Here is a 26,585-nt window from a genome sequence, read left to right as displayed (position 1 = left end):
AAAAAAATGTTTTAATCAGTTTTAATATTGTTTGAGACAAATCCAAAATTTGTATCATCGAATAAAGTAGCCCAAGCTAAGGACAAAACTAAAATCTGGAGCAGAACGGCACTCAGTACCACCGCCAGGACCGCCACGAGGGATTTTGGGCCCCATGAAAAGATATCACATGGGGCCACACACTTCCACAGAAGCCAATCGACCCATTCAAAGTTTTAAAGAACTCTACTTGCAGAATTGCAACTCTCTTGTAGTCCAATACTTACTGTAGGATATTTCCTGACAGTGAGCTTTGAAAATATACAACACTTACACTAACTAACACTAACATTCTGCATACAGTGGAATCCACTATTTGATGCAAGACATTTAGACTTTTACAGTATAAATTTAATTTTAATGGTAAAATTCTTGAACGGAAATTTCTCTTAACATTAATGATGCATTTTAAATGAATATAACGTAAATATACATTAACCTCTTAAATTAAAATACATTTACAGTATCACCTACAGAATGATATGACAAACAAAAGGATAAAATCAGCAGCAGATCTATTTTATTTCATTTAAACCAGTGCTGTCAGCATGCTGGACGTACAGCACAGAGTATTTGTTTGCCATTGCATCCGGGACAGAATTAGTCTGCAAGTGGAGTTCAAGTTCTGAACCTGCAATGCGACTATTTTTTAAATCTTAAATCATCAAGAGCTGCAACAACTCTGTCCTGTGGACGACCTGTGGGGTGACAAGAGCACAGCATTTTTCTACACGGAACAGATCTTACCATGTTTGGGTCTATAAACAAGTGATCAGTACTCCAAGAGGGGGAGAATCACCACGGGTGAGACAAATAATCATAGACGGCCCACCCAGCCGCAAGTCCCAAGCGCCCATCCACGTAGCCGAGTGTGCTCGGCGCAGGCCACCCAAAGCTCAGCAGCCAGATATGTGGGCCCTCCACCACCCCCGGGGGCACCCGCCGCAGAGAAGCCACGCAGCCTCCAAGGGGCCCCGGGAGGCACCCAGCGGTGCTCCCCGCAGTCCCATTGGGTCGCAGCATGCCGGAAACCACCCGGCACCAGGCACAAGCCGCCAGGACCCAGCCAGCAGGGGTCCAACCCCAGTGCTCAATGGGTGCTGTTGGCAATTGCAGTTAAAATTACGGGGCGTAGGGGCGCGAGTCACAGGAAATCGAACCCGAATCACTCCCACCCCTCCTGCCCCGCAGACGCTGGTCTGGTGGAGTGTTGTTCGGAGTAAGATTTATGCGCGAGTGTATATGTTCTAAGCTAATAAGAGTGGTGCCTATTGCGTGGTGTATGTATAGTTACAGATTTTTCAACTAAGTCTACATACCAACCAGAAAATAAGCAGCTGTTGAAGTGGAAATGGAACTGGAAAACAAAATGGAAATGAAAATGAAAAGGACTGATGGTTCTGTAGAGGAAGTGGAAGGGGTCACCAAATCGATAGGTTTCTTCCACTTGGGGTCCTGATTGTGCACAATCCAGCCATTACTTTTAGATATATCTTGTTCTCAGTCTGTTCTCAGTTTTGTTCTCAGCCTGTGGGCATCATGTGTGTCGTGATCCAATATCCATAGCCACGCCATTAAACAGTCATCACTGGCCCTTGCTCAGCCTTACTCACCAAGAGCCCAGCGCGGAGCCTTCTTTCGAGCAAAGTCACCGATCAAGTCTTTCAAGTGCAGCTTTCTAGCCAACTGACTTTCAATAGACAGCATGGCAAGACTGCAAAGCCTGTCCTGGGACATAGTGGACATCAAATAATAATAATAATAATTATAATGCATACAAATTGCATTTTGGAAGCAAGATTTTTCTTTAGGAAGCTGAGACGTGATGGTCCACCGGCACTCCTCACTCGCAATTCACTGCTAGCAAGTACGGTTCAAGCCTGGTTTGGGAGCAGGGCCGAAACCATTTCATGGAAATAGAGGGGCAATACAGAGGCTCTCTGGATGTTTACATTTTGCCAAAAACAAGAAAAGAAAAATAATTTGTATCATTTGTATAATTTGTTGAATTTGTATTAGAAGTACATTGTAAATCAATTATTTTATTAATGATGATACTGAAGGTTAATAATTAAAACATTTAGAAAAAAATTACCTAATGTTTTAATCATTTTTGAGGGCCTCTTTTAGTCCTTCTGATTCTCTGTTCATTCGGGTCATCAGTACACTGAGGAACCCGGTCTCCATGTCATGAGTCAGAAAAACTTGGCACACTGACTTGGCCATTGAGCTTTTCTTCCCCAAATAATTAGGAAAAAAATTGTCCTTGACAAGGGCAACGCAGCGATCACAGAGGGAGGACAAAATCACAAGCCTGCTTATGTAAAGCCTGAGCAAACCACCAACCGTCGTAATGACTTTAAAAACTGTACACTCGGATACTCCCGATAGCCAGAGGTTCTCAACTCGTCTAGCCTCAGGATCTACATTTGTCTTATGTCATCTGGTCACAAGCTGATAGGGGTGTCATGATTATCCAAATCCACGATTTTATTTGACTTTCGATTTGAAGGTCACAATTTTATTCAATTTTAGATTGAAACATATTTAAACTATTTTTTTTTCAGCACTGACGGCTATGCCATTGTTAAGCCCCTTTCACATATGGTTCCCAGTAAATTACAGGGATAACCTTTCTGGCCTCCGTTAGTAGAGTTTCACTTTTCACTCATGCAGCTACATTCTGGAACATTTCCGTCTTGCGCCTTATATTATTATATTATAATGCCGGAATAGATGGGGCAAGGGACAGTGCAGCAGCACCCATGGCGGCAGAGCAGGGGTGCTCCCTCTCTGATTTGGTAAACGGTACAGTTTTTTGGAATGCTTTGAATAGGCTATTTTGGATTAAGTTTAGTTTATTACTATTAAGTTTTGAATAGGACATTACCGAGATCCGCTGGTTGGTGGGTACAGTGTGCTCGCTAAGCTCCAAACCAGATTTCATGAATGTCGGTTCAGTGCTGGGGGCGGGGGATGCACAGTCGACTGTGCGGAGGGGCCTGCACCCCCTGGCGCACGTTGCATTTTTTTTACCAGCAGGCGGCGGATCTTGAGCGCCCCAAGATGGCGACCATGTCGGACAATATCACCAACAAAATTCCGGGGAGAAAGCGCAAACCTGCTTGGGATTTTGGAAGTTTGAAATCGGACGCCTATATCGACCAATTTTGATTCCAGATGCTTTTCCGCGATGCTTTTGTGCGCCGAAAAAAATAAAATCACTAAAACTAAACAAGTTCGGTAAGGTCTTAAAAAACCCAGGTAAATAAAGAGCCAAACAACAGCAACTTAACATCATGATCCATCTCATGCCATTGTGTATCAAGCCTAAAAATGCTGTAAAACCGTCAGAATTAGGCATTGGATTTGAACTCCTGCTGTCAGTCAAACAGAACCGTGTTTGAAAGCTGGATATCTTATTTTAGTTTTTGACTTTGAGGCTTTCAATGCAATTGAAATATCTTAAAAAAAAAAAAAAAAAAAGAACAGCATCAGTTTGGTACCCGACTGATAAGATTCATTCAGGCTTCAGCTCGGCCAGTAGCTTTAAATGTTGCTATGCATTCCTTGTGACGGTAATGTCAGAAAAACATCATGGAAAATGATGATGAAAAAAGACAACAAAAAAAAAGAGCACCACGCACTGCTTTGCGTGATACATTGGGTGGCAGCTTGGGACGGAAGATTAGTTTGTGTGCGTCGTCCCGGGCAACTTGACAGCACCGCAGGCTGGCCGGCTGCTCTCAGATATGCCCCCCGCCCCAAACACACACACACACACACACACACACACACACACACACACCCACACACACACACACACACACACACACACACACACACACACACACACACACACACACACACACACACACACACACACACACACCACCCCCGTACTTCTGACCTTCACCGATAAACACACAAAACAAACTTAAAGGATTCAAATTGCTGCCCTGGGCGGTTGAGTGCTCCTTAACGTAAACGGAATAAAAGCGGTCGTGAATACAAAACCGCTTGCTCAAGGTTTATTCTTTGTGTAAATCGGCCCCCTGACGAGCCTTTATTGTATTTATTTATTTTTTGAATATTTTAAGAGTTTGATTATTTTATTTCCCTAAAATGTGATTTCCATGTCTCATTGTTCTTAGCAGTTGGATGGAGGTGCACCCCAGGGAGCAAACGTCGGTCCAATGTAATTTTGCCCCGCTGGTCAATGATGCGTTTCGAGACGAGACGTAGATAAAAGGATCCATTTTCGCAAATTTGTCTTTGTGCCAGCTATGTATTTCACTGCCAAAGTGGTAATATTTGCTTTAAAAGGAGCACTGTGTGGAATTTACACTGCTCTCCAACATCAAATGTGTGCTGAAATCTTTGTTTTCTTCATCTATCCACAACGTGTTTGAAATACCTTCGCTTTTTTGTCAAAAACATTTTGGATTGTGCCCTCATTGAGTTCTGAATACTCCGGGTTGTGGTTGGGATACTGAGTTAGTTGCACGGAGTTGGATCTCAAATCTGACATAATGTACCATAATACATCATTTTAGTACGCGGATAAAACTGTTTCAAGGCCCTGCTGGTGCTCCTGGAAAAGGCTGTAGGGTAACGTTATCGAGGATCAGAAACGGACAAAGCCAACAAGGCGACGGTCCGACGTTCGACCGCTTAGCCGTAACCTGGTAAAGAAAAGCGCTGCATGATTGCCGTGTTTCATACACCGTTATACATCGTTGTGTTTTGAATCTGAGTGCATTCCACCTTATTAGCCACCAACGCTAGCAACCAATATCACACCATGCCAATTTAAAAAAAACATAAATAGCCATTGTTTGTGCCAAAGCATATGGTTGGCGCAAATAAAATGCTCATGACGGGCCAGTGTATTTATGGTGGTTATAGTGCTGCCTCGGGCTTACATTTGCAAGGCTGGCAAACTTTTGCGTTCCTTGCCCCGTTTTTTTCAGAGTGCCAGCCCAACTACATTGGCCAATTGCTCGCTTCCTACTTTGGGAAAGCTCAATGGAGCGGGCAGCCACTGTTTGAGCAACGTTCAAAGACTTAAAAGTCCGAGGTGACCACACCAGATGGTGTGTATTTGCATTTGTGTGTGTGTGTGTGGGTGTGTGTGTGTGTGGGTGTGTGTGTGTGTGTGTGTGTGTGTGAGTGCACTTGAAAAACTACCCTTTCACGCACACACGCGCGCACACGCACACATACACACACACACACACACACACACATGCACACACACACACACACACACAACTAGGAGGGAAGAATGACACCTTTTGCAGGGGAGCTGGCACCACACACACATTTTCTTTAGCATTGCACACCTATGGAGGACAGATAGAAAGAGAGAGGATAAAAGGGTAGTGTGCTGTATGTGTGTGTGTGTGTGTGTGTGTGTGGGTGTGTGTGTGTGTGTGTGTGTGTGTGTGTGTAATAAAGAAATGTGGCTGAAGCGGCGTGTAAACGTAAGGAGTGACAGTGACCAAGAGCGAGGGATTAGGAATTCTTAGCGAGGGACTTCAAGGGGATCTGCATAATACCATTACTGACACACTGGAGCGGAGATACTCTAATGGAGTCATGGTTCAGCTGGGCAAGGGATACAGTGGACTTTTTTCTTGTCTAGTGAGGAGAAAATGCATTTATACTGTGAAACATTTTTTACGTCAAATTTTGAACAGCTTTATTTCGACGTGAGCTACACCCAATGGAGGCACAGCTCGTCTTGAACAGAGAGCACATCTTGAATAATCACTATTATATGTGGTTTTCTATGGCACTTCTTGCTGCAACACACGCATTGTACACTTGACAGGTTTACATTTCAATTAGGTCAATTACAGATGTCCGAGTAATATCCTGGCTAATAATTCACTTCTAAATATCGACAGAGGCTTCGTGAGAGGGAAATATAATATTCTGAATGTCAATACATAATATACAGTACTGGTGCTATCACTGAAAAGTTTTTTTGTGGGAGGGTTTTCAGTCTAAATGGAGGCTATTGGTTGACAAATGTAAGTCAACCCAAATCTAGTTTATCTTACTTACTTTAAATTGCTCATTCTAGGGGGAAATTAAGGGAAGTTAGTAACTTCCGAAAGAGAACAGTGGACTTTTTTGCGCTCTCATCTGTCAGACATGTCAAAACATGTTTATTTCTCCTGTTTTAAAACAAATCTTACCCCCTGCCTTTTTCAAAGCCCATTCGCGGATAATGTTGCCTCGCTCTCGTATTTCTTTCCCAAGTTGAGCTTCCTTTGTTTGTCGATGTTGATGTTTTGCTGTGTCCGCTGTTGACAGTTTCACCGGGGGAGAGTGTGGGGAGCGTACGGGGGCGGCGAGAGCCCGTTGCTAAGAACTCATTTTCCCACAATGCCTCGGGGTGGCCGGCAGCCTAACACGGAGTGACAGCCAAAGTGGACAAATGCTAGCGAGCCCCCCCCCCCCAAAAAAAAGGCTTCTTCCACCCGGCAACGTGCTCTGAAAACAGGACAATGGCGCGCCCTTGATCAACCCCCTCCCCCTTGTTGGCCACCCTGCTCCTTCAAGCCCGGCATGTCGCTCTGATCCGCCAGAGCTCTGAGGGAGGCTGCGTCACCCAGCCAAGAGGAGGATTTCATATTCATTTGATGTTTGACGGCAACAAAGAGCCTGGCGCATGACCGCAAGGGGCCGAGAGACCTCATACATGCACAAGCCTTCCATGTCAAGGCACTCTTTTTAGTCGCAGGACGATGTCCATTTTTATTTATTTGTATTTCCTAACCCCTTCTTTTTTTTCCGAGCTTATCGTGGGAGTTCATAATAAGAACTGGGAAGAGCTAAGTGGGGTAGGGGTCGAGGGAGGGAGACGGAGTCGTACGGGCAGTGGAGCGCCGACATGCCGAGGATATTGTTCAAGGAGGAGAAGACAGAGGCTCGCCGGCGACACAGGAACTTAAACCAAAGAGGATGAACGGAGTTTGTTCGCTGTGGTCGCGCTCCGGACCGCAGGCGCTTCGGCATCTCCACTGAAAGACAGAACAAGCATATATGAAGGCACACCCAGCCGGGTCCGACCAATCAGCGCTAAAGAGGCTGAGCCGGCAAAGCTGCCACACTAATTAACGTGCCCCCTTAATGAACGGTTTTTGATTCCACCCTGTGGCAAACCCCACCCCCCACACACTTTTGTGATGTAAGAGTACCTGGAAAGAGGTGCTCTTACATCACAGAGTGTGTTATTTTTACTTTTTTTTTTGTCCTTCTCCTCCCTCCCTTTCTGAATCTCTCCTTAAGGAGCTTATTTTTATGTGCTCGGTGCATACTGATCCCAGGGTGATTCATCACTATTTTTCGCTCTTTTTTCTTTTTTTTGCCAGTGGCAGAACGCAGAGCAGCGGTTGATGTGCGACACCGGACCCTTCGGTGCTGGATCCTCAAGTCAGCGTCTGGGGTTTCTGGAATATAAACACTCGGGCCACTAGATGGCAACTTGTTTTTTCACAGCTTGAAATGAACAACAGGCCATCGGTTCCCTCATAGGATCACATCATGTGTGAAACGGGTGCAAAAAACAAGGTGAAAACAATGTGGAGGAGCAGGGGATGTAGAAATCATGATAAAAATAAAATATGATATAGATAAGATAAAGAAAAGATAGATAGGAATCTCTCTGAAGACTACATAACATTTTATTCATCCATGGGGAGATGAAAGTCAGTCAGGCAGAGAGCTGCTCAAAGCACATACCACAGTATATGCATGCCAGCTATAATAGCTGACATTTGTGACTGTGAATTTCCCATAACGATGTTGTTATGCAAGATAGGTGGGAGGGGATCAGTGGAAAATGTGGGATAAATTTATCTCCCACTCAGTCGATATAGAAATGATCTTCCGCTCTCCTTCTTAAGCTAAGTAGGTTACGAAGGAGATGAAACAAGGTGAAGTTAATAGGCGAATGCTCCCAGGTTTCTAAAGGTAAGGCGCATCAGGTTTCAACATCAGAGGCTAATGAGAAGGGGTTGCACGAGGAACAGCACCATCTATTTACGTCATGTTTTGAATAGGGATTATTTATAAAAAAAATTTTTGTCATGTACAGCGTTGGCCTGTATTCAGAGCAGAGCAATACAAAGTGCAGAGAGATATAGAGAGGGCTGGAGTAGAATGGAGCACTGTGATTGTGTTGTTGTTGTTGTTATTGTTGTTTTTACTTTCACTGGATTTCAAATTTGTCAAATGTGCAATGGTATTTTTTCAATTTAGTAGGTACCACCTCTCGTGGTTGGGCCCCAGTCAGCTTACTGACCCTTTTGAACACCAAAAATGAAAACCATTCACCCCAGTGATGGATGATTATTGGACCCTGGTAGGGTTCTAGTGCGGCCTTGTTCATAAATGGATCTGAATCAAAGAGGTTCAGGGCTGTGTGGGGCCTCTCTAACTTCCTTCGCGCTTGGATGATAGATACTGTAGCTAGAGAGAGGCTGGGCAGTGCATTATGCAAAGAGTAATGCAGCACACTAGTTTCATTGCACTGTGGCACTGCTTGTCTGATGAAACGCATTGCATTAGAAGTCAAATTTATTTGTTACCCCTTTGTCACAGTTACAGTCTTCATACAGGATGTTCTCCCAACCTGGAGTGACTGGGTGAATGGATGCCGTCTCAGATAAAAGGGATGTCCGGAGAGTTCACATGGGTCCTGATTGCAGTCTACGCTCCACCACAGGTCAACACTTCACATGTGACTGTAAGGTGTTATTGACAGGGAGGAGATTTCACGCCCAGAGGCTGAGTTCGTCCTGACTGGCAATTTTAAGTGTCAACCGGAAGAAAGTCCTGCCAAAGTATCGCCAACACATCAGTTGTCCAGCACAGGGTTTAAATATATTTGATCATGTTTACTTGCCATTACCGGAAGGGGAACCGATACAACCTTTCCCTGTCCTCCTTTTGGAAGATCAGGCCCATGGAGCATCAGCATAAAGGATCGATCGTCAGACTAGAGTTATACAGAATTGGAAAAAACTGACATTGCAATATTTCTTTCTGCAATATATATATGCAAAAATACAGGAATTTGAATAGCTCTATTTGGAAAGAATGAACCATTTTAGAAAGATTGGGGTGATTTTGTATTTTGCAGAGTGCCTCTGCATAGAAAATAATAATATCTTTATTCTTGGAACATTTAAGCTATAATCATTAAACTGTCAACTGTGACAGAAAGGTTTCTTTCCCTTCATTTATAAAAATAAATATTTCTCTCTTTTATAAGGAATGACCAACAAAAACAATTACGAACAAAAACAATTTAAATAAATAATGGAAACATATTAGTAAAGAAAATATTTAAATTTAGTGAAGCTAAGCCAAACTTTTGAGCGTTTGCTGTGGTCAGCCATGGTGCAAGAAACAGAAGTGTGTGTGCTAGGGGTTTCACAACTACTGAGTTTTACGAGTTGCCAAGTTTTTCATTGTAGTAGTCGACTAGTCGTCTTTTACCTATTATGTAAGAAAGACGCAGAGAGAGGAGTTCTAGGTAACAATGAAAATTGCATTTTGTAAATTAAAGGTGCAGTGCGTAGAATTTATGAAACAGACTTGGCAGAAAAAGCTACAGTATATATTATTCATAAGTATGTTTTAATGAGTGTTTAGTACCATGAAAACAATAATCGTTGGGTTGGTGTTATCTTAGAATGAGCCGTCTTTATTTACATAGGGAGCCGGTACGCTTCCACACCATGCGGCAACGCCATGTATAGTAGCCCAGAACAGACAAATCAAACACAGGACCTTTTTGTGTTTTTTCGTCATCCACGACTAGTTGACTGCAGCCAACAGCGCTGATGAGTGGTTATAGTAGTCCACTAGTCGACTAGTTGGTGAAACCCCTAGTGTGAAACCCCTAGTGTGAAGTCCGCACCCGGGCATACAACAGAGTATTTGTATGCCATTGCATCTAGGACAGAGTTTAGTCTGCAAGTGGAGTTCAACTTCTCAACCTGCAATGCAACTCTATATTAATTCTTAAATAATCAAGAACTGCTGCAACAACTCTGTCCTGTGGATGACCTGTGGGATGACAAGAGCACAGTTTTTTGTTACACAGAACTGCCACCAATCCCCTCTTTGGAAAAACCATCTTACCATGTTTTGGTCTTTAAACAACTAATCACTACTCCAAGAGGAGTATACATAGAACCAAACAACGACATGTACATGGAAAAACATAAACATAGAAACGTCAGACAACAACATGTGTCGACAAAACAGAGTTAATCAGGTCCAAAAAACTGGGACAGAAATTGGGCACGTGGCCTCTTGCTGTCATAGTTATGGCAGAAAATGAGGGAGGAAAGGAGGGAGGTGTAACCAGGAGGGTGTTGGGGGTGTGTTCAAGGCGGGTGCGTGTGTGTGTGTGTGTGTGTGTGTGTGTGTGTGTGTGTGTGTGTGTGTGTGTGTGTGTGTGTGTGTGTGTGTGTGCGTGTGAAGTGTCCACGGGTAAGTGTACGGGACTTGTCCCCGTTGGTTCTGGTGTATAAGGTTGGTATTATACTGTAGCGCCTCCCAAGCAGCAGAGAAGGCCCCGAATCCACCCCTCAGGCCCGCGGCCGTAGAGACACCCTGCGGCCGCAGGAAAAAGCCCCGAGCACCTTCCCTGCAGCCACAGAAGACCCCCCAGCCCCCAGAGAAGCCGGATGCCTGCGGAGCAACACCCACATCCGGCCCGAGGAGCATAACCCAGTCCCAAAGACCATAAGGAGACCCTGCACCCCTGAGGCGCACACATACAACCCACCCCCATGTGCCGACACAAGACTCAGCCGCAGCCGCTGAACTGGGACACCAGGCATGGACTGTGGGCTCGGAGCTAGGTCCCACGCTCCAACCGCTTGCCCCACAGGTGAGTCAGCGGGGCCCACCCACGCCCTGCACAAGGGCAAGACCCACCCCACCACAACCGGCCAGACGCCCCTTCCAGCCGCAAGCCCCAAGTGCCTATCCACGTAGCCGAGTGTGCTTAGCGCAGGACACCTAGATGTCAGGCCACCCCCCAGCCGACGCCCGCAGGCCGCTCGATATGTGGGCCCTCCACGACCCCTGGCACCCGCCGCATCAAAGCCGCGCAGGGGGAGCAAAGGCCACCAGAGCTCTTCGCAGTCCCGCGGGGTCGCAGCATGCCAGAAACTACCTGGGCTCAAGCCACCAGGACTCGAACCCAGCCGGCAGGGGGCCCACCCAGTCGTCCCCTGGCCAACCACACCCCCACACTAACCCAACAGCGCCCTGCAACCCCGGAAAACCCCAGTGCTCAATGTATGCTGTTGGCAATTGCAGTTAAAATTGCGGGGTTTGGGGGTAGTCCTCAAAGCAAGTCAAACCCAAATTACTTGCACCCCTCCTGCCCTGCAGACCCTGGTCGCAGCAGGAGCGTGATGAGCAAGATTGTAGCTGCCCGCCACATCCTGAGCAGATGTTTTCACTGAAATTTTCTCTTACTGCTTCAATTTGGCGAGTCTTCAGCTTCAGGTGCCTCAGGGTCTACACTCTACAAAATACTTCACTCTACATCTACAATCTAATTTGTGTGAAAGGAAAACGCTGGTAATTTTTTATCATTATTTTTGAGCATTATTTTTGATCATTATAAATCAACCAGAATGATTGCTATCACATTTATCCAGTAATTAAAGTATAGCTTCAGCCGAATGCCGTGCTTTGAAGAGTCTGAGCTGGAATTTACAGTACAATGGGTCAATCTCTGTGTCTACAATGTACAATCTACAATGGGTCGGTGGTCTGCTGAAGCTATTTTTTCAAAACTGCATCAATTTAAAAAGAGTCCAAGACTACCACTTGGGTTGACACCCAATGATCAAGAAATACAGTTAAGATTAGTAAGGTAGCCACCCCTTACTGTGATAGCGGGGCCAGCGAAGGCCAGGCTTAGCAGCATCAGCAGCGGGATGACCTCATGGTTGGGATCCACATAGGGGAGGCTCAGGCTACGGTCATTGCAGGTGAAACCCGACTTAACTGGCTTGAATACGTCCGTCCACTCAAGGAAGTACAGGCTGACCACAGACGACACCAGGATCGGCAGCTGTAGGAATGAGAAAAAAAAAGCAAGAGTGATGAAGCAGGGCAAAGTCATAAACAGCAGGCTGGGGGTTAACACATTGCAAATGAATGAATGGATAAATAAATAAGTAGGCAGGAGACTGCCACAAATGTCCCTCATCAACTTATGGTTCAGTGGTCATGCTAATTTGATTTGATAGCAGAGGATAGGGTTAGGCTTGAGAGATTTATTTATATATATATAAAATTATATTATGCCACGTTGCAACCCGGTCTCACACTTTTTCGTACACATAGTCACGAAAATTGATCAATTTAATCGTGTCGCAGAGGACGATTGTCACACTTTTTTCGTGCAATCCTCACACACGCTCAAGAGGAGTCCTGTTATGACATGTTCCATTTTCTCCCGGCTAATTCCACCTAGCCTCCTCTCTGCAATAAACTAGTGTCTACAGCACATTGTCATCTGTGCTGGAGGGCCCTGGAAACGCCACTTGTGTGGCGGATGGAACTGCTACAGTGGCACCCAACATGGGGCTCCGGCAGGTGGGGAAGGGCCGTCGGACGACGCCCTGAAGCCACCAGTGGGTCAACGGGCTGCCCCAGCACCAATCCTCTCCTGACTGGCAGCAGCAGCAGCACTTAGGGGTCTGGCGGAGGACCGGGGTAGAAGCAGCTGCAGCAACAACGATGAGTAACCGTCTGCAGCAACAACGATGAGTAACCGTCTGCAGCTAGCTCCTCCGACCAGCAGCCCAGTAGCCAGGCCACCACTCCAAGAAGCCCCCGCAACAACCCCGCAGCAGCCAAGTCCGGCCACACCGTCACCAGTCAGCGCAGCAGCCCAAGGCCCCACGCTCCAGAAGGGAGGAGGGTGCAGTCCCCCTTCCCCCTTCCACCTGTTCCTTTTTTTTTTTTTTTTTACATTTGTTTGTATAACGTATGGGAACCCTGTTTCAGAGTCTGGTGTAGTATGATTTAAGGTATTTGAACACCGTCAGAGTCTGTAGTTTTGGGTATGGCAAGCTTACGTCAGTCTGTTTCAAACTGGGTGGGGGGAGCAGGCTTCGGTTGGTGTGGTCAGTTTGGTGTTTGGGGTTTGTGGATGGGATGATTTGAGCAGCCACACCTGACCTGGATCTAGGTGATTGGGTCAGGGTGGCTGCACACCAGTTGCTCATTGGTTGGGCTAACGTGCAGCAGGTTAAAACACCCATCCACACACACTCAGGATAAGAGCCCTATCATGACGTGTTCCATCTGATCCTGGTTAATTCCACTTAGCCTCCTCTCTGCAATAAACTGGTGTCTACAACCCATCGTTGTCTTTGTCTCTGTGCTGGAGGGCCCTTAAAACGCTACTTGGGTGGCGTGTGGTAGACGATTTTTTTCATTTCTGTGCTACACAAAACAACATTTTAACCAATTCATTTGGAAGGGGAAATGTTCTTCTGCGGGGGGGCATAACTTCAGTAAAACTAACCTGACAAAAGTATCCCACCACGGGGAGGTGAGGGCATGTATGTATAAAAGATAAAAATGCGTAGGTTTATATTTTGTTCTGACTAGCACAAAATAAAAGCGGGATACTGGTTTTGCTTTTTCTCCATTGAATAGTCTATTAAATTCAAGGTTGGGCGAGAATAGGAATATAGGTTCACACCCTGAGTATGAATTTCATTCATAGAAACAATTTAACTGTGTATAAATATCAGCGTTTGCACGCCTGTGTACCCGTCAGCCAGTGCGGTAAACATTTCCATGGTAACAGCGAGCTTCACCCGTCATGTCGCTGTTATACTTACGATTATGGGTCGTGTAGTTGCCATGACTTTGTGACGAAAACATTTTTTTCTTCAAGCAAGGTTGATAACATACGGACTTGTGGCTTCTACAAGAGCAAAATTATATAAATTGTGTAATATTTACGTAGTTATTTATAAACTTTTCAAACCCAAAGCTAAACCTTAACTCTAAAAACTACAACTACTACAAAAACTACAAAACACAAACAAATTCTGTGCAATGCATCTTAAGGCAATTATGGGTGAAAAACGACATGCATGTGTTACTGGGGTTGGTTGGGGGTTGGTTGGGGAATATATATATCTGTTGTCAGAATTTACTATGGTTGTACCCGAGAATTTTGTCAGTCGGATTTGGCTGTTCAATGTGAATATTCCACCATTCGGTGGGGTGAAGGTGGACACGGCGAAGGGGCACATAGGCAGCCGTGTTTGCGTCCGTGTCTCGGCGATTTGCATATATAGAAATATATTCATGATTCCCCTTATTTATAATTCCTCAATGAAATATTATCCCTGTGCATTTTGTAAGCTTCTAAGCTTCTTTATCCTGCTATTGTAATGCACACTGACTTACAAAAAAACAAAGCAAAAAAAACCCACTGACTTGAAGAATCTCAGTCCGCTGAGTCAGTCAGGTTTCTGACTGATGATTCGACTCGTCAACTTTAAGAGGGCAGCCCTAGAATAGACACTACCACCCCTCTCAAAAAACATGTCCAGAACTTTCCAAAACAGTTTACCTTGTTTTGGTAGCTTTTTTAATTACTGAGATATACGGCTTCAAAGGTGCCCTCCAGTCGGGGTTCAAAGGTCAATATGTCAATTTAGGGTCCACTGAAATCTCTCAAACCTACATATGTCAACCTACAAGATGAGACCTTTGCAAAAATGTGTTTGGTTTTTGTGGTGTGGGGATGGTGTGGTTTGAGCAGCCACACCTGTCCTGGGTCTAGGTAATTGGGGCCCAGGATCAGACCGGCTGCATACCTGTTGCTCGTTGGTTGGCCTAATGAGTAAAACCCCATCCCCACACACACTCAGGAGAGGAGCCCTTATCGTGACTGGACTTATTCCACCTAGCCCACTCTCCACAATAAACCGGTGTGTCTACAACCCCCTCGTCTGTGTCTCTTTGCCGGCACCCCTGAAAACGCCACTTGGGTGGAAGGCGAAACGGTCACACTGGCACCTGAACAGGGACTCTCTGGCATGGGGAAGGGACACAGCAGCAGCCCTCTCCCGATTGGCAGCAGCAGCACCCAGGGTGTCAAGGGGAGGACGGGGGGAGAACCAGCCGCAGCAACCACCACAGGTAACCGCTGGCAGCTAGCTACTTTGCACAGCAGCCACCGCCGGGACCATTCAGCAGCCCAGCAGCAAGGCCCCCCTCCAAGCGGCCCCTGCGACAGCCGACGCTGGCTACGCCTTCACCAGCCAGTACAGCAGTTCCGGGGAGCGCCAAGCTCTGTTTGTCTGTGGCGTTTATACTGCCAACGGTGAAAATTGGCAAGAAAAGAAAGGAGTCGAGCACATTTTAAATTGCAAATGTGAAAAGGATAGAAATAAGACTTGTCAAATAAAAATACAGTGAGGGAGCAGTAAATCCAATATAATAATAAATTAATATAGTATCAGACACTATTATGTAAAACAAAAGATCATGGTGTGTGTCAAAATGTGCAAATTCCTGACAAAAGACGAGCTGTGTAAAGATGATACACCAGATGAGGAGTATCATGGGGATAGTTCAACTAAGAATGAAAACGCTCTCCAAATTCCTTTTCATAACATCAGGTTAATAGAGGAACGGGGGGTGGTGGAGCGATCGTAAAATGGTGATTGTAAAAGGGTCTGATCGTAAAGCCGTGGGGAAGTCTCGGCCATGAAATCAAGTTAATAAAGAAAGCCTGGCTGCTAGACTCGATACTCTTGACGATACCCATTACGTCTAAGGCTGGTGGGAAGCTCAACAGTCATCCAGACGAGCGCACACCAGCTCCGGACAGTTTCAAACTCGATTAGAGTAGTTTGAGATAGGATAGCAGGGTTTTGGTTGGGGGGTATGGGGGATGGGAGACGCTGGGGCATGATATAATGCTTAATGATCCCACACTGAAGAGTATGTAGTGAAGAAAAAGAGCCAAGTGAATTAAGCCTAGTGTTGAAAATACTGATGAGGGAGCGATTGAATGAGCTGAAGAATGTATATATTGGTGGGTAGTGGGGATGGCTTACTTGCAGTTACCATCTAAACTATGAAGTAAAGATTAACACTTTCTTATTTTCTTCTGCCCACATTCTGTTGTGTCCTGTATGTCTCTGGCTTGTCTGACGTTCGCAAATTGCTTTGCCAAATTTTCCCATTACAATCTTCCTGCCACCATGGAAAGCTACTAAAGATTTAAGTGGAAGAAAAGTGAACGTGCACCGCAGAACCCGTTTACATCTGGCATTAACATGCGTCTTTGGCGATCTGATCACAAGTGGACAGCTCTAATGCACCCAATGCATCCTCAATGCGGTTTGAGATCGGTGACATAGGTGGTCTGGGCCACATATGGCCACATTATTTTAGCTGTGTAAACGGGAATGTGTCCTGGACCACATTGAAGGATCGCCTACTCAAATGACGTCCACCATGTAAGACAGGTGGTGAGCTCACGGCTTCACAGCGACAAGAAAAGTTGTGCAGACTTCAACTTTATGCAAATGAGCATCAATGGGTAATAGCCAATAGGAGGGTAGATACTCTTAATGGAGCTGGTCCTTGGAAAATAGAAGCCCAGGCGACTGCAAGCATTGTTCATGACATGGCAATTTTTAAAATAAAAAATGAAACTATCAATACAATAAGGAACACATCATTTTATGTTTCTCCAGCAAGGACAACTCTTTATTTTAAGGTACAGATTGTAAAAGTAGTTACATCCTTTTTTGAGGTTATTTATTTTGCTTAGTAAACAGCTTCACCATTCCAAAGGAAAAAAAAAAATTATGCACAGCACCACCTATCTATACAATGTATATTAAACATGGAAAGGGAGAGGGGTTTGAAATGATTTTAGCTGACGCGCCTTCAAAAGCCAGGTGCACGGAGAACTGGCGACAAGATGAGTGCGACTTGGCTTTCATGCTGCAGCCCGGTGGCCGGCGGTGTTTCTCTGGCATAAGGCCACTCAAAACGCTTTACTGGTGACACACCTCATATTCACCCCATTCACACACCGCCGGCAGTGTCAACCAGCTTGTCAGGAGCTCTTAGCAGTTCGGTGTCTCGCTGAAGGACATGATGTGATATGAATACAGACACTGCCATTGCAGTGCAGCTTCGCTCAGTCAAACCATCTTCAATTAACATGGGGCGGACTGCAGGGATGCTGCTGCTGCTGCTGGAGAGGAATTTTGCCGCTAAGTGTCTCATTATATCAATCGGCGGTATTTCAATTGGTGATGGGCGGACGGACAGACGGATGGATGACTGAATGAAACAGCATGCGAGATGAGAAGCTGCATTTTGCCTTTTAACATAGCAGCGATCCATATTAAAGCTAGGTTAACCGCCCCACCCCCCACTCGCTCCTTCACCCTTGTTCCCTGTTTTATCTCTCTCCACGCTCCCCTCTTCCTCGCCCTCGCTCTAGAACCCCTTCTCGCTCTCTCTTTCTGCCTCTTTTCACTGTTTCGTGCCCCTCCATCCTTTCATCACTCGTCTCTACTGCTTCACCCCACTCCACAATACTCACCTCCCCTTCTAACGAACACCATTTGACTCAATATTAAATAAATAAGTAAATACATATATAAATAAATATGCCTATGAAGTAAATCCTGAAATAAATAAATGAGGCAATAAATATATAAATACATGATGACTGTCAAAGCTAACGTGATAATAATGCGTTAACGCAAATTCGTTTTAACGCCACAATTTTTTTGGACGCATTAAGGCACGCCCTGTTATTTTCACCATTTGCCCGACCCGTTAAGATGTCGCAATAGACGTCACGCGCCATCTCTACGTGCTCCTGTGGAGGGATGTATACACAGACAACAAAGGCGTGCGAGAACTCCCTGGATATGTAAGATGGTCGAGGACTCACCGCCACAAGCTCGATGTCCTGACCGTAGACAGTCGCCTTAGCACTTCCATGTCCTGGGCTGCACCACCTGATGTTAATGAAAATGGCGAGACCCCCTCCTTTGCGCCTGCCTAAGGCTAAACTAGTGGCAAAGCGGTGGAAGTACAGGCCCTGTATTCCGTCGGTAGTGATGGGGAACGTGAACTCGCTGGCCAACAAGACCGACGAGCTGGCTGCTCTGGTGAGAAAGCAGAACATCGACAGGGAGTGTAGTTTACCGTTTCACGGAAATGTGGCTAACCGTCAACAGTCCGGTTGCTAATGTGGTTTTGCCGGGATTCACTACTGCGAGAGCGGACAGGGACGTTCCTCCAGGATGGGGTAAACTTTTTGTATCCTGTTGTTCGGAGCGCGATCAGCTGTTCCCTTGAAAAAAAACAAGGTTTCCGCCACCATCTTGCAGATAAGAAAAAGCCATATTCATAGGATAAAAAGAGATCTACACAATGCGCGCCGGAGAAAAAGTTAAAAAGTGAAAACAAAGTTGAAAAAAAGAGCAGAAGAATACACGACACAGACAGAGCTTCTGAACTTTGAGATGTTGTGATTTGAGCATATTTTTTATGCTAAGTGCAGTACCTTTGAGGGTTTCTGGTAGGGCTTTACCCGACTCAGAATGTTGTCAGTCTAATCGGATTCGGCTGTTCAATGCGAGGAGCGGGGCACGGAGGAACAGGGCACGCCCGTGCCTCGGGTTGGGTACCAGGACCCGGTATTCAACGGGCCCCAGGAAAAAACGATTGAAGACCTTAGTATCGATAAACTCCGACGTTACCGGTGCAGTTAACGGTATTGGAGAAATTAAGAAAATTGATTTTGTATTTATTTATCTAAGAAGCATTTCTGCTATTCTCCCTCACCGGAATGATGTTATGCACAAGGGGGGCCGGGACTCTCATCTTCTGCCTGGCTCTCAAACTCTCAACAGGAGACCCTCACTCTCATGACTCTGAGCGACCGCACATTGGACCCCGCAGATTGGACCCCAAATGCCCCCTCTCCATGCATAATGCACAGAAAATAAAGCAGTGTTAACTAAGAGTACCGTTAAAGTGCCGGATCGATAAGCAGTATCGGAAAAAGTAGAAGTACCATTAAAATCCCTACCCATCCCTATTTGTGCCCCATTCCCATTCCACCAAATAAAACAACTAAAGACTGTTTTTAGTCGTTTCATTTGGAGGAACGGGGCACGGTGATTGTTACGCACAGAGAGCCGTGTCTGTGTCCTCACACTTATAAAAACAGATTTATGATTCACCTCATTTATAGTTCCTCAATGAAATGTTATCCTTGTGCATTTTGTATCGTAAGCTTCTATCTGTTTTAACTTGTTACTGTAATGCACACTGACTGGAAAGGAAATAAACGACTGCCCGGCTTGAAGAATCTCAGTCGACTAAAGATACGGTCATATCGCCGGCGACGGGGCGCTGCAAAGCAACAGGCTGCAATGCATTTCAAATGCTGGTCAAGGCTCTCCACCTTGACCAGCTCACTCCCTACTGGACCCTGGATCCAACTGAGGAGTAGCCAGCCAACCGCACTGTATTCCAACTTCCCTGTCCCTCAGCCGGCTCTGAATCTGTGAGATAGCCACACCCCATTCATTTATATTTAAGGATTGGAAATGTGGCATTGTGAAAAAAGTGCCATGAAATAAAAAAAGTCCCCTTAAATAAATAAATGTGGAATTATGGAATAAAAGTCCCCTGAAATGAATAAAAATTGTCTTTTGAAAAACGTCCATTTTAAAATAAAAACTATTTATTAATTTATTGAATTAAATTGTATATATTCACTAATTTATATATTTATATTTACATTTGTATACATGTATTGCCTCATTGATTTGTTTCAGGATTTATTTCAGAGACATATTTATGTATTTATTTGTTTATTTATTTTGTATTGACTCAAATGGCGTTCCATACTCTTCGGCCCCTTGCTCCGTCTTTCTTCCCACTCTCTTCCTCTCCGTCCCCTCCCCTCTCATCTTTTTTTTTTCCCCGAGCTCAGCTTTTGAAACTCAGGCAGGTTAGCTAATTCGCCCGCTTCCCCGGCATCTAGGCAAGTGGAAATGTAGGTCAGTGGAGCCGGGGGTTGCACTTCTGCAGCGCCCACAAGCCCACACGTGTGCTTGAGTGCTGGGCGAACTGCACTCCAAACTGCGCTTCGGAGTCAATGGAACGACACCATTAGGAACCGAAGGGGTCATCCTGCCAAAAATAAAGCGCAGCGTGACTTGAGGATATTGCGGGGTCGTCTGAGTCTAGAAAAGCTTAACTTTGCATGGCAATAGCCCATCGCCGTCAGGCAGCACTCCTTCCCTGCGTCATCACAAGTTCGGAGGCAAATTTTTGGACTCATCTTTGAGTTTGCTTAGTTGTATTGTACTTCTGTACGGACCTATGAAGATGCATTTCTCTGTTGATCGTCCGCATAAGTTCACCGACACAAGCAAGTATCGCTTCATAGAGACAAAATGCCTCTGCCACACTGGTGGAATAGCAGTCCTTGGTAATGGCAGACATGAGAGAAAGGATGAAAAATAAAAAAAAAAGCAGGCTTCAGCTGGCTTTGCCTGGCTTATATACTAAGTACAGTAAAAAAGAATGGTTCTTAACTGGTTCTTTAACAGGCTGTGTTATTTCCCCAAAGAACCATCACCGACTTAAGTACTGCTTCATCTGGAGGACGCTTCAACAATCAACCAACAATCGGCCAACTAAGCGATCTCCGAAAACTCAGTTGCTGAGGGGTACATGAAGGGCAAAGCCGTTCTGACTGGAATGACGCTCGTCTCTGAGGCATGAGTGACAGAAGGCAGCGAACGTGGATCGACCGAGCGGGGAAGACAGCATCAGCCCTTCCCGCCTCCCTCCCGCAATGAGCTTCGCATGTATCCGCTGACTACTCTGCCAGCCCCGCGCTCTCCTCCCTCCACTCCCCGGGGAGAACGCCGCCAGCTAAGCTCTCCAGAGCAGCGGGAACGACGCTCTGTTGCCCTACATATGCTCCGAGCTACTGCCAGATCCCCCTCTTGTCTCTTTATTTGGTCCCTTTCAACGCCGCTCTCCTTGATTTTCCTTCTCTTTTTGACACAACTCCACACCCACATCCATATCATAGCCCATTCTGAAATGTATCGCTCCCTTTGCCTTCATGGTCTTTCTTTCTAGATCTCTCTCTCTCTCTCTGGCTCTTATGATCAAGATCCCCTCCTCCTTCCCCTCACCTCTGCTGCCCCTCTCTGGGGTTCTTATTGTCCCTCATGCCCTGTCTTGCTGCTACTGAAATGTCTTCTGATCAAAGGTAAAAGATAGAGGAATAGAAATATGCAGTGGAGGAAAGCTTGTTGTTTGTGGCAGGACTGGTCACACAATTAGCCAGGTGCTCCAAAAAAGAGCATAAAAAACCATTGTCATCCGCTTTGACAGGACACACTCTGGTCATTACTGTCTCACCCTTCAACACTTTCAACAAGCTTTGTCAATGTAGTTATAATCAGCAGCCTATTGCAGTGTAGATCTACACTAACACTTCCTTATATAAGGGTTGACACTACTTCTATGGATGCATGAACGATGTTTCAGAAAGGATCTGACATTTTAAGTTGGCTATATTTCCAAACACGCTCGTGTTTGGATCGTACTAGAGAGAACAAAATATGGAAAAATGGTGAAGGCCTCAATACTGCATATACTGTATGTTTGTGGAAAAATTTGCGCTTTGCCGTCAAATCTCACTTTAGCCACGTTGGATGAGGCCCAGTGTCCTCGGAAAATAGTTCTGATTGGATTCAAACAGAAGTCCCGGTGTTTCATATGGGTGTGTCCTCTGTTAGCGCTGTGACCTGTATGTACCTCTGTGTACTGTGTATGCCATCCTTTATGTTGGATAACAGCCGTGGCGTCTCCGGCAGTTGTGTGATTGTGGGATTTTAATCTCTTGTTTTTGCTGAGTTTTAGATAAGAGTTGTTCAACCCTCTCCATGCTTCCATTTGTTCCACTTTAGAGGGGGAGCCGCCCCGGGGCCGGTTGAAGTTCCTCGGCGGAAACTGGAAACTTCACTGCGGATTCCCCCCGCCCGAGCCGAACTAGAGCAGCCGCCATGCTTCAACGCAAAGATGGTAACCATCCCTCTCCCAGTGTCATACACAAGTTCCCAATCGGATGCTTCCCCACCGTACAGTAATGATCTATCTGTAAAATAATCAACCTGTAAATATCCCAACAATGAAATGTAACTGCTGTTACTGGCTGCAGCTTTGATTAGAGGAGAGTGGTGACTGCAGCAGGGAGTGTGTATAGTATAGTAAAAGAAAAAATAAGTATTAAATCGCTCAAAAAATGAAAAAAAAAAATTAATCCAAATGCAGGCTTTCCTGTCATAACTTAAAATACGATATTGATATAATTATATATATATATATATATATATATATATATATATATTTTTTTTTTTACAATGGAAAAAAGCATCTTGATAAAAATCTGATTAGACACGATTATGTACTGTAGCATGAATAAAATACTGGACCAAACTCTCCGGCCAGGGACCCATCCTACAGACAAGGTGCTGGGGCTCGGACCAGTGCCCCCTGTACTGCCGGGCAAATGCTGCTTTTTGTGTTCAAATCGCACGGTTTAGTAAACACAGTATTTATAATTCATTGAGTATAATGCTTTACGCCCAATGTCAGCTGGGATAGGCTCCAGCCCCCCCCCCCCCAGCATGCATGGCCCTGACCAAGAAAAAGGGATAAAGAAAGCAGATGGTTTGCCGGACGGAAGGGGATCATTTATTTTTATCGTAGAATTCACAAGATGCTTTTGAGATATTTTTGCCACATATCTTCACATCTTAAGCCATGCTTATGTTTTTTTGGGGGGGTTTTTTCTCCGCCATTTTTGCAACTTTTCTGAGCTTTGATGGCTTTGTTGTCTTATTCTGAGGAATCTAGTGGCAAACTACCCATTGGCCATGGACGGTTACTAAATATCTCTTTGGGGTTGGAGGAGCTACTATATTTAAATTCAACCAACTTTAACTTTAAGTTCACTTTGACACATAGGGCTGAACGCAGGGCAACAAAGACAGAGTGCCGTGAGGCAGCGGATCACAATCCATTTCAAAAATTGCCAAAAAATAAACGGTGGCTTTCTTAAGCATTATTTAAGGGAAGTCCATGAGGAAGCAGACCTAATATGGAGAGAGGAAACTACACCGTGGCCTGAAGCTCACCCACGGAATTACTTAAAAAATGACCAACGAACAAAACCTTTACGCAACAACTGACGCTGAACCTGCCGAGCCAGTTAAGGGACACCGATATGAAGGGTAAGGTGGCCCCTCTTTTGCCGTGGAAGTCAGGAGCATGGCATGGCGGTGGCATTCTGGATGAGCTGCAGGTAATACATGGTGGACAATATACTCCTGTGTACCACAAATTCCTTTCTGAGAACCATGCAGTGAGAAAAAAGGACCTGAGCCGGGAAAAACTCCCTTCATCTGCCTTGACACGCGCGGGCCTACATCAGATTGAGAAGTTACCAAGACTCTGTCCAAATAAGAAAGGAAGGACGGATCACACCAAGTTTCCACCGTGAATAAACTGTTGCAAGTCTCAGTTCCTGTGGCGGTCAACCCACGACGGGTCAAAAGTCCGCGGCGTCGCCCCACTGAAGCGTGCCCGCGTCCCCATTCCACAGGGGCGGTAATGGGCTGTGCGTGCAGATAGCGTGGATAAATTGCTCTGGGGAGGCAGCATGGCAGCGGAGGGGATGGGTGGTGGTGGTGGGGTTGGACAGGAGATTGACCCCCCCCCCCCCCCACCCAAAAATCTACTGTCACATCTGTGGGATGCGACAGTCACGCTTGGCAGGAAGACAGATTTGCATCCAGCTGTGCTCAGGAGAACATAGGAGACCCTCACTGTCCTTTTTCATGCAAAGGTTCCAGGCCGAGGCGGCCGTGATTAAATGGCGTCAACCTCCAGCAATGACCTAGTTTTGTGGCTTTGTGCTGTTTGCAAAAAAAAAAAAAAAAGAAAGAAAAAAAGAACAACAGATCGAGGGGGCATGAAAACCCTGGGCCTAATGGGAAATATATTTCTACCTTTTCCTTTTAGAATTGCACGGCCTGCACGTTACTTCAGGTCGAGACTTACAGGTTAAAACTTGGGCTTTGCCCTTTCTATTGAGGCACGTGTGGCGATACGGGAGGGAGCGGCTTGAAAGTTGAGGTGTCCTCTGCCAAAGCCCTTGCAGAGAGAGCAAATTAAGCCATAATACAGGATGACATCCGTGGCATTCCTCATCGCTGATGCAAATCTACCATGCGTGGTGCCAATTCGATTGTATCCCTATCGGCGACGGGTGAACTAGAGCATGCACAAGAACACCCAGCAGTGCAGCAGGCAACAGTCGATACAAGTTGCATGCACAGTTTCTAATGCGGCCTATCCACATTACAAGCCACGCTGCACGGCGAACGCAGTCATCACCATGAAAGGTGAGTGGTGAATGAAGCACCTTCCTCCAGCGGCCCAGCCAAACCAGCCCGACACCCCCGCGACACCAAGGGAGTACCTGCCCTCCACGAACAGCGCACGCACTGTCATCAGAGATGCGCGATTTGACTTTGACGATTTGGTGGTTTTTTTTTTTTCTTTCAGTTCGCGTCGTTTTCCACTTCCACCGTTTACGCGGATCCTCCGCTCGTCAACGTATTTGCGACACGCACCGCATCTCTAAGTTCAACTCGTATTTTCCTCTTTAGCGTAATTCATTTTTTAGCCGCCAATCGCCCTGGTCCAAAGCGCATTCCATTTGCGCGCATGCAACCCACTCAACGGAGACACACGACGGCCGCGGAGAACGTCCCCCACAACATCACCTCCACAAAGTAGAAGCAGGGCAGCAGGCTGACGCTGTCCTTGGTCGCGACCCCCTTCTCTCGGGTGGAGGACATGGCTCGTGCGGCTCCCGGGCGGGCCTGGACGGGGTCCGCGACGGGAACCGGGACCGGACCTCTCACCTGCCGCAGAAGGCGCGAGGTGTGCGCTCCGCTGCTCTCCTGTGCGCGCCCGAAAATCATGGGCGCAGCGCGACCGCCTCTCGCTCCATCCCGGTGCCACAGCAGAAGACGAATAAATAAATAACAAGCACCGCTGGGAGTGAATGGGCCTCTATCCTCTCAATCCCCTCTGCCGATGCCTTTTGGTCGCCGGGAAGGACAACATCCCGTGCATGTCTCCGGGGAGCTCGGAGGGCCACTGGAGGGGAGGCACCGGGCACCGGGAGCGCACGCAGCGGAGACGCGGACGGGACGGAGCGTCTTTTGGGTTTTTTTTTTGTTTTTTTTCCTTCTTCCACAGCGTCGTGCGCATGCGTGCTGGGTCACGCCGCTGTGAGCGCCACAACAAATGGATGTGATCTGGTTTGGTCGCTGCACGATGATGAGGTTATATAATATTATCATTATGATGATGATGCCATGCGTTCATTCCCACGTTTTTGGCTCAAGCCAGGCACGCACACGATGTATTACATTATTATAATAAATATTCTGAAAGTATTTATTAGCTTGGACACACACACACACACACACACACACACACACACACAATATGGGATGATAATTACAATTAATTGATATTATATACATCACAATAACAGCCATACAATGCATTCCTCTTCGCATTTTTCCGGCAATAATGCGCTGATAAGGCACTGATATGATCCCCTGAAGTGACCAAGAAAAAGGAAGAAGGCATATTTTCGAGAAAGAAAGTGACCATTTAAGAGCCAAGGCGCAGGTAAACCTGGATGTTGAAAATGAACGAATGGGTTTTTAATGAAATTCTTGCACTTGTAGTGAAATCCACCCAACACGGACGATCTGACCGTCGAGCAAAGTGGTCACCTGCCTTTCTGTATAGGCCGTAAGTACCTCACACATTAACATAAGGCGTTTGTCGGGCTCACCTAAAACTAAAGCCGTTTTTTCAAAACTGATACAGGGATTAAACCGAATTCTTTAGGTCACACATTTCGGCATAACAACCCTTTAACCAACTCCTCCTTTCGGCCTTTCAAACACAGTGGTCTGCGGCTTGTATGTCTTTACGATGGATTAAGTCATTCGACTAAGACATAAAGGGGTGAGATTGATGGCGATATAACGTTTAGGGGGAAGTTCATGGAAGCTTTTCCCATTATGCCATGTCACATTACGTGAAAATAACATCAAAATCAAAGTAGAGATTAAAGGTCAATTTACCGTGCAGATCTACTGTGTTACAAAAGGGAGCTGCAATTCTAATAAGGCAGTAAAAACATTCTATATGCGGGTGTGATAAGGCATTTTGGAGCCTATAATATAAAAAAATACTATTGCACAATTTACAATATTTTACACAAGTATATTTAAGTACTTTACTTCTGCAGGTGCCACATCAGGCTGTGTAAGCCATTAGGAACTACTCAGCTG

At 45.8% G+C, this 26,585-nt stretch overlaps 1 protein-coding gene across 1 annotated transcript in view; it reads right to left on the bottom strand.

Moving 5' to 3' along the window:
* Positions 1 to 25,064, bottom strand: part of plppr4b (phospholipid phosphatase related 4b) — a gene marked incomplete at both ends in the record, with an annotated part of 39,941 nt that extends 14,877 nt beyond the window's left edge. The window contains 2 exons of the mRNA XM_080019848.1: positions 11,975 to 12,160; positions 24,990 to 25,064. Of these exons, the coding sequence (XP_079875974.1) occupies positions 11,975 to 12,160; positions 24,990 to 25,064 (261 nt within the window). The remainder of the gene's footprint in view (positions 1 to 11,974; positions 12,161 to 24,989) is intronic.
* Positions 25,065 to 26,585: the final 1,521 nt, after the last annotated feature.

Source organism: Zeus faber (assembly GCF_960531495.2).
Source record: "Zeus faber genome assembly, chromosome: 19".
Taxonomy (NCBI): Eukaryota; Metazoa; Chordata; class Actinopteri; order Zeiformes; family Zeidae; genus Zeus; species Zeus faber.
Note: the sequence above shows the minus strand (reverse complement) of the source record. Positions and strands in the feature narration are given on the sequence as shown.